Source organism: Schistosoma haematobium, chromosome 2, assembly GCF_000699445.3.
Source record: "Schistosoma haematobium chromosome 2, whole genome shotgun sequence".
NCBI classification, from domain to species: Eukaryota; Metazoa; Platyhelminthes; class Trematoda; order Strigeidida; family Schistosomatidae; genus Schistosoma; species Schistosoma haematobium.
Window position 1 is genome coordinate 5,476,355 of NC_067197.1, and position 13,961 is coordinate 5,490,315.

At 33.5% G+C, this 13,961-nt stretch overlaps 1 protein-coding gene across 1 annotated transcript in view; it reads right to left on the bottom strand.

The window, feature by feature from the left end:
• The window catches only part of MS3_00010728 (uncharacterized protein), a 71,484-nt gene that overhangs the window by 50,085 nt on the left and 7,438 nt on the right, over positions 1-13,961 (bottom strand). The window contains exons 4-5 of the mRNA XM_051219123.1: positions 9,258-9,496; positions 554-938 (exon numbers count right to left, since the gene is read on the bottom strand). Of these exons, the coding sequence (XP_051067322.1) occupies positions 554-938; positions 9,258-9,496 (624 nt within the window). The remainder of the gene's footprint in view (positions 1-553; positions 939-9,257; positions 9,497-13,961) is intronic.

Genomic DNA, 13,961 nt, shown 5'->3' on the forward strand with positions numbered 1-13,961 from the left:
CTCAGTATTTGTTGACCGGATACCATCAGCAACAATTTACTGTGGAAGAGAACAAACAAACGTCCATCTGAAGAGGAAATTGAGGAAAGACTTTGGAGGTGGATAGGATACACATTGTGGAAATCATCAAACTGCATCACTAGACAAGCCCTAACTCGGAATGATAAAGGAAAAAGACTCAAGAACACATGGGGTAGGGAATTTGAAGCAGATATCTAAAAAATGAATAGCAACTGGAAAAGATTATCCAGATGAGAGTTCGATGGGATATTCCTGGTGAGCAGAGTATGCTGCTCCACGAGGGGTAACAGGCGTGAGAAAGCAATGTATTTTTGAATAACATTGAAAGCTCCACGATTAAACCACATAACTGAAATAACACTAAATTCCTAATATTTTCCTCCTTAGGCACCAATTTTCTCCATCATCTCAAGATATGTTTGTGTCCTTTGTAAAATAATGTCACAGTACAAACAAAAAGAGCATTTTGAATATGACGTATTATGGAGAAACAGAAGTAATCAATAGAAGTATTATCATTAAAACTGCCAACCTTTAATGTTAGTTTGATTAAATAATCTTCCTCTAGAACGATCAGTAAGATTAGATCTCGAAGCATTTGTACTACTAGAAGTGAGATTTGTTGAACAATCTACCCGTCCTGTACGTAACGATGGGTCAGGTTTATTAGTTATTCGCTTGTCTAATTTCGTCACAGTGACTTGAGGTTTCTTGTTCATGGTTGTACTGGACGACCTCCCAGATGTAGTAGTCGTTGTGGCGGTGACATTGCTGGTGGTGTTTGAAGTACGTATTGTAGAACCTTTAGCAGATAATGATGCACCACGAGAACGGATCTTTTGAATTTCATTCATATTTGTCTTGCTTTGTATTGTTGTAGTACTGGATTTCGAATTTGACATGGTAGTCACTGTATTCTACACAAATGTAGTCAGGTTGGAAAAAAACAGTAATGCAACACATAAGTAAATATATAGAGGCTAAAGTAAACTGATGTAAAGTTTTCAGGAAGAAACAAAAGGAAAACTGATGAAATGTGTCTAGCAGTGGAATCCAGGACATGAGTCTAATCCTATGTGGGACTCGTCAGATGGATGTAACTGTGTCCCAGAGTTGACGTTCACTCAGGGACTCAAACCCAGTATCGTCCACTTCAGACACTGAAGTGTAATCCATTGAAATAATGAATTCAAATAGCCACTAAATTATGCAGCGGGTATGAAATTTATTTTGATTTGTAATGATTTGGATCCGCGCAGGGTGCCAATATACCAAAGAGATTACAATGCTGTCACCAGGCTAAATGAAACCAAATTGTTATATGCTTGTTTTACGATAGGTAATTTAGAGTTACAGACAGAATGCCCTGGATCTAGGTTTCGTACTAGTTCAGAGTTATCATCACTAAGGGAATTTGGAGTCTTGTGGGAAATAATGGTTCCGGTAGGATTTAAACCTTCGCTATTTGGTGTTATAGTCAGAGAGACGTCAGTACTGGGGTATTCGGTCTAACTTCACTAAATTCTATAGACCAAGTTTCATCATGGTTACTTGATTAAAAGTTAATCTTTACTACGGTGTGTTGGTTTGATGTTAGATGATTGGAAATACTCGATAGTACAAACAGTTTAGTACCATATCAGTAATGAAAATTTTGTCAAATCATCAATGATCTCACTTGAGGTACCTTTTAAAAACAGGATGCAGTGGACAAGTGTTTCGTCCAGGTATGGGCTCCTCAATGGTCGCCTTTCACAACTCCTAAAGAGATGTTTAACCCACGATCTTTAGGTCTCTCAGCAAACACTTGACGATCAGAACCATTGGATCAGAATCTTACTTCACTCCTGTTTTTCAAAGGTATACCATGTGAGATCAATTAGTAGTAGGAAAAGACGTACAAATCAAACAGATCTCCACACAACCCCTTCAATTACGAATGAATATCTAAAACATTTCGTAAACTAAACAGTTTAGTGTTAGCACTACTAAATATTATTCCTAGTGTTTTTTTAATAATATTACAATTGCTCATTTAGTAAGTAAAAAGCAGTGTTACATAACCGACTAATTGTCAAAACAAATCACTTTGAAACTATTCGATTTATTTTGTTAATTATACGAACGGTAATCAATTTGATTACACGTAAGAGTTAAACTAACGATACAGGCTGACCATTTTAATTTTATTTGTCAAAACAATACTTTCTAGACAAGAATAAAGCACACTTTGACAGTATAGTGATAGATTCAGACTGTGTTAATATGAATTATTTGTCGGGATACTTCGTTTCCGGTGTCCATGAATGAAGTAAACAAGTCCTATGTGTATGATAAAGAATGATCCAATCATGGTTCAATGTATAAAGGAGAATGATGCATCTTTATGAATAATAAAAGCTAAATAAAATAACTTATTTGATCAAAATGACAATATTCATTTGGTAGAAACAACGTAGGATCTAGTATGGACATGTTTATCTGTTCAAGTTGTAGCAATTTATATTACTAATACAGTGTGAGGTAAGTTGACAAAGTGAAAACTAACGGCGCTGAAATAATAGTAATATCAATAGTATTGTTAAATTACACATAAAAGACTCTGGGCTTAGATTTCGCGCTCGTTGATAGTTTTTAGAAGTGTGTATCTTCATTTTCAATGGAAATAATGGCCACTATGGGATTTAAATCCGTATAATCGAGTGTCATAGAGACGTTAACAGTGGGCAATTTTGGCTAGGACCAATCTCCTTTAGAACTGAAATACACTGATTAGTCACTGAATCATTACCAATATCCTTTGTGTTTAGTCCTTTGTGCTGATCGAATTCGTTTAATCAAGTTGTAATATGGTCACTAGTTTACGTTACTCGATATAGAATGTTTCAATGTTAGATGGTTGGTTGATCGCTGAAGTTCAATCAGTATTAAGGGCTAGACAAAAACTGTATCGGTCACTAATATCCACGGACCAATTAGTAAAGATCTGCAAATCATTTTTCCGATCTACAATACATCAATCAATAAATCAAAAAATGAGACGAAGGTTCTAAACACATCGCTGATAAGTAAAAACAGGAATCATCCAGTGATGTATCAAGTAGAAATATCAGATAATTATACATTTAATTTTCGACTATTAATATTTAAACACTAGTAGTGAACTACCACCATAGTGCAATTTATGCATCCAAAATACTCATTTGGAATGAGGCCAAATTATACAGTATTACTACAAATACACATTATAAATACATTCAAAAACTGAACTTTATTGTAATAATCACAAAAATAATGTTAATGATCTTGTAATAAGTTAGAAAGTATTATATGTATGACGATGATGATGAAAGAAAACAACCATTCATTAGGTCACATACAACATCTTTTCACATCAATTACAAAGTATGATCATGTAGCAAATTAAACAGTAGTGCCCTGTTAGATTTGTATGAACAACAAGTAATTGAATTATAAACTTCTAATGATTGACATCTTTTTTAATCGGCGATTAACTAACCAATTAAGCTACTGCTAATCGATAATAATAATAATAATAATAATAATAATAATAATAATAACAATAATAATAATAGTGATAGCAATAATCACTGACTACATCTTTTTATTAACATATAAACAAATGTTTCCCACATTCTCACTGGATCATTCATTAAGTTTCACATTAAATACTAAACTTATTTATTAAGTAATGATTAAGTACAATTAGCTAATCATTATTTTCGACTGAACGAACATGTGCATACATGCACATGAAGACACAGAGACACACACAATGTACAGATGCACATATCTGTTTTAGTTCTCAGTATTTTGTACAATCCTGGTAATTGATAGTCTAAAATTAATTGCACTTACATAATACACAGAATTGTGATTTTATAAGTAGTAAATATATAACACCATTTTGATTTGTGTACACATATGTGACTGAAAATAGGAAATAATTTAGAAAATTTTATTCTTATCAGTCCTGTCGTTTATCCCACTGAAACGTAACTCATCCAACTAAATAGACTTTTATGTAGTCAATCTGAGCCAAATGTTTAGTTTGAAGGCTAATGATACTACCCAACTGTCTAAAACGAAGTACAGTTTGAACAGGTAACTTAAAATTTATATGAAATAAATGGAATGCGGCTAGTAATGGAATCCAGGATGTATGTTTAGTCCCATTTGGGACTCATCAGCAGAACGTATATGCATCCCAGAGTGGATGTTCACTCCAGGACTCAAACCGAATAACGTTCGCTTCAAACATCATCGCCTCATCAACTTAGCTACTGGATTTAAACAATGATTCATCTGTGCAACAAGCATGAATTTTAATTTAATTTGTTATGATTTGGATCATCCTGTTGTTGATATTTTGAGTGAACTTAAAGGTAACTCAACAGTTAAAAATCAATTGATGTTATTGCTAAGCAATTTGTTCAACAGAAACTTGGAGAACTAATACAACCATCATCAAGAAGGTACAAGTATTTATAGATAGGTGTCTATGCAAGATACTCAACATCCATTGGTCGGATACCATCGGCAACAACCTTTTGTGGGAGAGAACAAACCAGCTTCCAGCTCATGAGGAAAATAGCAAAAGACCATGGAAATGGATAGGACATACATTACGCAAATTACCAAACTACATCATGAGGCAAGCCCTAACTCGGAATCCTGAAGGGAAGTGGAAAAGAGGAAGGCCAAAGAACATATTACGTCGGGAAATAGAAGCAGATATGAAAAAGATGAATAACAACTGGAAAGGATTGCCCAGGACAGGGTTGGATGGCGAGTGCTGTCGGGCGGTCTATGTTCCTCCACGAGGAGTAACAGGTGTAAGTAAGTAATTTGTTTAACAATATTAATTATCAATTATTGATCAGCTAAGACCTTACATATCATTGAAAACGCAGAATAAAAAGATGTTATGTATATATTCATGATAGAAAAATTTCTTTGAGTAACTGACCTGAATTACGATCAAAACACCCTTCCTTTTAAGGAGTGTGTCCAAAATTTAGATGATCGTAAAGCTCATGAGGAATGGCGCGATTACATAACCGACCATAATGTCGATGTTCGTTATCAAGAGTATTTTTATCAATCAATGTTTAACTATAGTACACATATTTCATACAATAGACTTACAATATAGTTTTAGAAGTGTCCTATAAAAACTCAATTTATTATGATTCTAGAATTAAGAAAGTGTTTTAAAGACAAAAAAGAATCCCGCCATGAACTTCCTTTCATAGAAATTATTTTTACTTTCATTCAAAATAGGATGTCAAAACCTATTATTAATTAACTTTCATTGCTGATTTTTTAAGTTGTGGATTATTGTAATTGATTTCGGGTGAGACAATAATTTATGGAAGAAATTTGAGCGACGCTAAGTAACCTTGAGAGAGTCCACTTAATAACCAGGACCAAACGAGGATTATAAACTAGTGTGAGGAATTAGAATTATGATTTAAAATTGATGGTTAGGGTTAAGAATTATATTTAGGGTTTTCATCACAAACTGACATCAGCTATAATGCCAAAACTTTATTTAGCCAAATAGATGAGTGAATTTCGTGCCGAAATCCAAGACCTGTTATCTTATACCTGATTGGTTCGTCCATAAATTAAAGTCTTACCACTTTAAATGAATTTTTACCGGTACATGTATAATTCTCATGAACGATTCGTAATAAATAATTATTAAAAGAAAATATTGTAAATAAACTTATTCCTGATTTGTAAGTGGTACTTTTTTATGGATCAAATTCAGAGTAATAAGTCTACAATTTAAACTAATCATCGAAAAAAACCCTTCATCAAAACAGTAATTGTCTAATCATTAGTAACTTACGTGGAGGTGAATTTTTGAAGTCATAGATGTAACTAGTAAAATATGGGGTTCAGTGATGCAGGGTGTGAAATATTCGTTCTTAGTAGGATTGAATGACTGCTGCATCATATCACAAAATATGTACTATAGGATGACAACTAAGCAGTTTCATAATTCATCTGTTACCACGAAACCTAAAGGTCCTGGGTTCGAGCTACGGTGAAATTTTCAGTGAACACTCCAAATAAATTCCAAACTACGATGAAACAGCTGTCTAAATACACCTTAGGTCTTAACGATAATTTGTTCTAAATACTGATAAAAGATTAGACTCTCTAAAAATCTTTATTGAACTTATTTAATTACTTTAGAGACTGGTTAATAAACTTTTTTTGTTTATTAGCAGAACACTGAGGGTTCCTCTTTGCTTAAATCTTGAGTTTCGTATAAAAATAGATAAATAAATGAATAATTTAACATACACGTCTGGTAGATGAATGAAAAGAAACCCGATATAGTTACCAACTGTTTGTGTGTAGTTCCGATTGTCATACAATCACAATTTTAGAAGAAAAAACTTGACAGTCCAATAGTCAGTGAAGTAATATGAATAACATAAAATCTATTTACTTAAACGATAAAATAAGATAGACTGTATAGTCTAAACAATTAGATATCTGTCCAACTACATTTCTTATCACAGACTGTTAACAATTAAAAGGATTAATGAAAAACAAGGAGAATTGAATAAACGTTGAGAATATACTTTGCAAAAAAAATAGTATGAAAAGGTAGGTTTAGAGAAGTTTTGGAGCTCAAGACCTAGCGTAATGATAAGGGTGAATCCATCTGCATCATTGTGATTGATTTTAAACCATATCACCTAACCTATCAAAATACTGACTGAGGTTACTTCGACCAAGTCTATGAACAGAGCTACAATCATCAACTTCATGAACTGATCTCGTTTTTTTTGCTTGCTCGCTATTAGTTTTATTCCAACGTATTCTTACACAAGCGCTAACATAACTTGTCGAGGAAGGCGGCAGTTATGCGTACGCAACACAGTGTAGTAAAAAAGGTCATAAGGATAAAGATATCAACAAAGATCATATGATACAACAACAACAATAAAAACACAATACGGATTAACAAATAACAGATAAAACATAAAGTTTGTATGAAAGAATTAAAGTTGTACGGTCGATATTATTAACAGTCTATATTTCACATATGTGTACATATAACCATGCATTAACACTACCTGTAATTAAATCGAAGCAGAACAAGCGTATAATGAAACAATTGAATTTTATAATGTGTTAACAATTAATAATTTACAGGTATCAATTAGTTCATTTATATAATCAACTTTCTACAAATATATACATATACTAATGCAAACAATTTTACTGATTATTTTCATACGCTGAGAAAAAATATGTTTTAAGTGAAGTTTGTAACAATAATTACAATATAGGCAAAGATAGATGGTGGCTAGCAGTGGAATCCAGAACGTAAGTTTCATCCTATTTGGGACTCGTCAGTTGGATGTACCTGCATCACAGAGTTGATGTTTACTCCGGGATTCGAAACCCGTGCTGAATTCCACTGCTAGCTACCATCCATCTCTGCTTATAATACTTGTGACTGAAGACAATATCGAGGACAGCTCGCACAGGATGTATATGTGCCAATAAGAAACTGATAGATTGCAATCCTAAACATCAATCGGAAGATTTAAACAAATACAAAAAAAGATTATAATATTTATAATGCTTTATTCAAAATTAAGTGCCTATCGTGATGACCCAATAGAACTATATTAGTTGAAATACTTGTTTTTTAGATCTTACCATGAAAAGTAGATCGGTTGAAAAACAGAAAGAATAGAAGTAGAGACTTAAGGTCCAAGGCCAAAGTCGTACTGCTAACTGTACAGAGGTCTAACAGCAGTAAGGTGTTTCCCATAGATTATTAGCATCTTCAGTAATGATACCTTCCGACAATGCGAGGAAGGGGATAGAAAACGTTGAATGGCACACCTCATCATGCTTCACAGATTTCTATCACCGTCTGTAAGGCTTTTAAGGTACTGAGATGACACATTAAAATTTTCTCCCAAAAGGGTGGTTTGATTGCCTTCATGTACTTTTCCCTTCGGTCTGCACAGACAAGCCTCACAAGTTGCTTTGACTATTAACAATTCAGCTGACTTCTCAGGCACCTCAAAAAAGTGCCTTTCTGCGATGTGGACAACTGGGACATGACAACTAGTCAAATACTTCTTAACTTATTTGAAATTAGAAACAAATAAAGTAGAAGAACGACAGACAAAACAGTAAATTTAGATTGCAGAATTGTTTATATTTCCTACTGATATAACATATGTACACTACATCGAGAGTACTAAGTACTAGGTAAAGGTGGTAAATAAGATTTTAAAACCTCGAACTACCTATCTTGGTGCATTGTAGTATGTAAGATAGCCTGGTGTTCCATCAAGTCGATGATTGCTGACCAAGGTCATACAACTCACCAAGTGCAAGTTTATGTACTCAGCTTTGAATGACAGAGTTTATATGGAGTATTAGTGATGCTAATAGGAAGGATGGTTCGGACCTACAAACTGGTGGTATTACATCTGCTAACGGAGGAAGTGGTTCGCATTAAGATAGATGTCATCATGAGGTGACACCTACTAAGGATTTACGGATAATATATATAAATAACTTGAACGATAGTATTCAAATTGACTAAAGTATAAAATACTTTTCATAATTTCTAGATGTTTTTTACAACTCGCTAATCAATAGCATTCAGTTAGCAGAAATCACTATTTATAAGTAGCTTATGTGAATATTTTCACACAATGAGATTCATAACTTGAGAAAAAACAGCCAGAATTCATTAGAGAATTAATTAAAAATTAAAAACTCACATTTCTGATAAAGTAAGCTTATATATAACTATGAAGCGGTAACTAGATCAATAAAACAAGATACATATCGATTGTGGAAAGAAAACGGAAACACAATATAAATCGATCTAATCCATTACATGTTTCATCAGTAAATTGATGAAATATCAACAATGGTAGAATGCAAAACTGTAGAAATATTAGTACTAACAATGATGAAATAGTAGAATGAACAAATGGCAGCAACATCAAATCACCACAATGAACTGAATGAAGCTTGACGTATTTCAAATACTCCAAACGTTTTTTTTAAATTACAACCTAATTAATATATATGCAGCGTATGCTGCTTATACTGACAGATATAAGTGGTATGTAGCAGTAGTTGCTTTTACCCACCTATTCTGGGTGAGTCAAAAAGAAACCTAAAAAATGAATGTGATATCATGATCCTCTTACTTTATTTACTATTCCGGATGTAGACTGTTTTCTAACTTCTAATTGTTTCTCCTTTTTCCTCCTTTCCCTTTCATCTAAACCTTGACGAAGCTTCAGAGGAACACATTGGCTAAGACTACCAGATATTGAGGCAGGTCTTTCTAAACGAGGTTTCGAAGAACTAAAATCTATAACAAATGCTTCAGCAGGAGGTCGAGTAGAATTTTCCTTGGATGTTAAATTAATATCCATTTTCATACCTGTAAACAAATGAAAACAAAAGAGATAAACAAGAAATTAAGGCCTAATATTAACTTTATGCTAAAACTAAATAAAAGCTTACAAAGTATTGTCGTCTATTTCTGTGTAGATAAAAACTCAGTTTATTAACAATACAAGTATCTGAAACAAAAAAAGTGATGCAGTGAGGCAATGAGAAATGAGCAGCTGGTAAGTGCATTTGATTGGCTAAGAAATGGCTTTCATTTTCAAGAGGTGAGACACAGGCCACTAATAATTTTAGTTTCCTAAAGGAAATCCTTTCTCACATTTTACCTTTTTTCTCGAATAGCCCTGTTCATGTGTAGAAGGCGTGTCTCAGAATGGATTCTTCGACAGCACGTGTCACGAAAGGAGACGTTAAAGTATTTAGCATTCACTAGAATTTCTACCAGAAACATCTAGAAAGTGAAAAGTCACATGTCGAGTTTCTGATTGGATGATTATCTATATTGCTACTAGGTTGCAGTAGCGTTCTAGAATTTTCCGGAAACCCAAAACCATCTAAAATACTATAAAAACCCTAGATTTTCTGTACAGAAATGAACCTTTGGAGTAAGGCGTTTCTTTTATATTTCATGCCTTTTCTCTCGTGTTCGAGTTGTTGTGTAGATTTAGCCTGGTGGTTACTAAAAGAGCTTAGGAACTGAATCGAGCGTTCAATCAGAAAACTTATCAGTAAGTATATGTAACTCATGGAATAAATCAAGAACGGAGAAATGTGAGTTCAATGAAGCTAGAAAATAATATTTACTGGATTTTAACTTTGTATCAGAACGATATCTTGAACACTATGTAATCTAATAATCATTGACTTTATCAAAATGTGTTATCATTAGTGTGTAATGGATGATTTTTTTGCTCTAATGATATACAGCCTAATGTTACTTAGTAATATTCAAGATGTTCTCTCAATTTTTTGAAAAAAAATTCTGTAACCGCCCAACTGACTATAAAGTGTTACTGCAGTGTGATAAAATAATCAATCAAAATTTCGAAAGAACAATAATTTAGTTATTTCAAGAATAGAATACAATGTGTAGGTGTTCCTTCACTCCTTATATTTTGATTACAATTGGTAAACAATCTATTTTGTGTGATTACTAACCAAAACTGTCTCATTGCGAAAAAAAGCTGAAACTAATGTTGTGTTTTTGGTTTGAATTATTTTTTCTAGTTAGCTTTTTTTTAGAGAACAAGGAGGATCAGATGCAGACGTTAAGGCGAGGATTAACAAAACAAGGATAGCATTCCTACAATTGAAGAATATATGGAAATCAAAACAACTGTCTGTCAACCAATATCAAAGTGGGAATCTTCATTACGAACGTCAAGACAGTTAATTCTTTTGTACAGAGCTGAAACTTGGAGAACCACCACAACCATCATCAAGATGGTGCAAATATTTAGAAATAGTTGTCCACGCAAGATACTGAACAGCTATTGGAAGGATACCATCAGAAACAGTCTACTATAAGGGAGAACAAACCAGCTTCCAGATGAAGAGGAAAGTAGGAAAAAACCATGGAAATGGATAGGACATACATTACGCAAATTACCAAACTGCATCGCAAGGTAAGCTCTAACTTTGAATCCTGAAGGGAAGTGGAAAAGAGGAAGACCAAAGAACATATTACGCCGAGAAATAGAAGCAGATATGAAGAGGATGAATAACAACTAAAAAGAGCTAAAAAGGATTGCCCAGAACAGGGTTGAATGGAGAGTGCTGGTGGTTGGCCTATGCTCCTCTACGAGGAGTAACAGGTGCAAGTAAGTAAGTAAGTAAGTAATGATGTTCTTTTTTCGCACTTTGTTTAGTGAGTCAAATAGAGCTAAATAAAAATTAGTTTCAACCAGTTAGTACTCAATGAAAAATATCCAGAGAAATTACTTCATGAGTTTCTTCAAAGGATTATAAAAAAGGATTTTGTTTAGTAAGTCATAAAAAGTGATTTTATAAGAAAAATGTTACATTACCTTAGAATTTAACTAGTATCAAAAGAAAAAAACATCCCAGTTATGGAGTTATTACGATCATTTAAAAAGGCTGGGCGAATAATTCCCAAGGTCATGTCTAATATGATTGTTTATGCATGTCAAAGTGTTATATTTATGCTGTTAGAGAGTAGTGACAAGTATATTTCTTAATGTTGACTTGTCCTCTTGAATTATGAGGGATTAATAACAAGAGTCGTTCATTTGAATTACTTAGCCATTGTTCCGTATATGATAGTAAATTTACAACAACAACAAAAAACAGTAAAATAATTGTAAAATATCTGTGTTTATAAGTTTGAATAAAATCAACTTTTGTATTGTTTATTTCTCAACTGCGAAAATATTCCAATGGATTTTCATATGTTACATTCCTAACTAACTAATTATTGACCGTGTTATTCATTCATAAGCTTTGATAAAGGGATTAAAACTTAAACAATACGAAAACAGTAAAACACAAAGGGAGTAATTGTATTGATTGATTTTTCTCTCATTTCTAAACCATCTTTTAGCTGAACAAAATGCGACAAAACAAAAAATTCATGCATGAAAGACTCAAGACAAATACGCAATAAACACTAACAAAAATATTACACAATGGAGAATATTTTGTGGATAGAAGTGGCAGAAAACTTCTTCACAGTTGATGATAAATGCAGTAAAGACTTGACTGTTTACCACTAGAATGGAATGCATCAAAATACTTTAAATTTTATGTGGAGAATTTCTTAGTGATTAAATGTATAAGATACTTTTAATGAGTCAATTAGAATGTATTTAATTTGACTAGCATATGAACGTCTCTGTGAGATTTCGATATGATTCTGTAGTTCAAAACCTATTAGATGAGCGCAAACCTAATTTCTTCCCTTTACTATTGTATTGATAGCCGAAATTAAAACTCTTCAAATCAATTCAATCCTTTAATACGCTGATATGAGCAGGTCTATCGTAAGCTGTAATCAGGCCCAAATTGGAACGAACCAGTACTAGTGGACGAATTAAGTAGATGCTAGAAGATTCTTGTGTAAATTCCATCTAAGTTCGAGTGTTTAGTAATATTTTTGATTGCAATCATGAACCGATTGATGTTAGATCACCATTGAAAACCTGGAAGCACTGGAAGGCCGTTTCGCCTTATTGTGAGACTCCTTAGAAGTGCGCATCTACAGTGCCGCTCGCGGGATTCGAACCCAGGCCTTCCATCTCGCACCTGATTCAAAACTATTGGCACACACACCACTCTATCTGTCGCTCTCAACTCTTCTTTTGATTTGATGAGAGCTGAGTGAAGCACCATGTTTAGGGAATACCAGGCACCAGAAGTACATAAAAGTCGATAGTTCCAGATTATAATAGAATCAAGAGTTGTGAAAAATTTTTCTCAGTCAGCATACCATGCACGAAAACCAAAATAATTATCATTAAACAAATAATATTTGAGTCTAAGAAAATTACTGATTTCAACCGCTAAGTGAATAGACAGTAATTCTATCGTTTTTTTTTCGCACTAAACAGTGATTTAACCTTGGTGTTTTCAAACTTCTACATTCATAACTTTCAATAAATTAATTCTTGTTGTTACTAAGATCGTCATTTATTTAACCTTCTAAAGCTTTACGATGTTTGTTAAAAACTCAAGCTCATGGGATATTAGTGGTAGCTTTTAGGTGCATTAAAAATCAGTTTTTCCTGTCAAGACCATCTTTGAGGCTTTACAGATGTATGAATGTCATTAGACTGAATGTTTATATATAAACTTAAGAGAATGGAGAAACGTGATATCTTATTGCTTATTTCTAGTTAACATAACCGCTGAATATAATGCAGGTCAGAATAAGTTTTATTGAATAAAAGTATCAAGGAATCTGTTATAGGTCCTAACTTTATTGTGCATAACAAGAAGCTGAACTCAAAGAGCACAGTATTCAGAAAGTACATTCTGAACTTGAACTATACAGAAGAATAACTTTAATCATTTCATTTTCGTCACCAGATTCAGAAATGAAGAAAACATTACCTGAATAATGAACTCATACCAATCAGTCAGTCAGCTACAACGTAGGACCAGGCACATATATGCATCGGTCCAGGTTGCCATACCGCATCAGCACAGCAAGATGAACACCGGATTCATAGCAGTGGTTATGTCAAACGTGGTAATATATAAGAGAAAGATTGCATATAGAGATATAATACAAGAAGAAAGAATTGGTTCGTAGAAAGAAAGATATGAAGCGATTTTAACCTCTTAGTTTAAGGGAAGACAGAGAGTGTATACACCGACGCCATTGTGATCGATTCTGAGCCATGTCACCAAGAGTCTCCAACCATTGGTTACGAAAGTCACGCGGACCCCAACCAAGTAGTCTGCATCTACCAACATGGCTCAGACTAGAGGTTAGTGTCTTCAAGCACTGATACCACGTTTTGGTTTGGCCGCCCCTA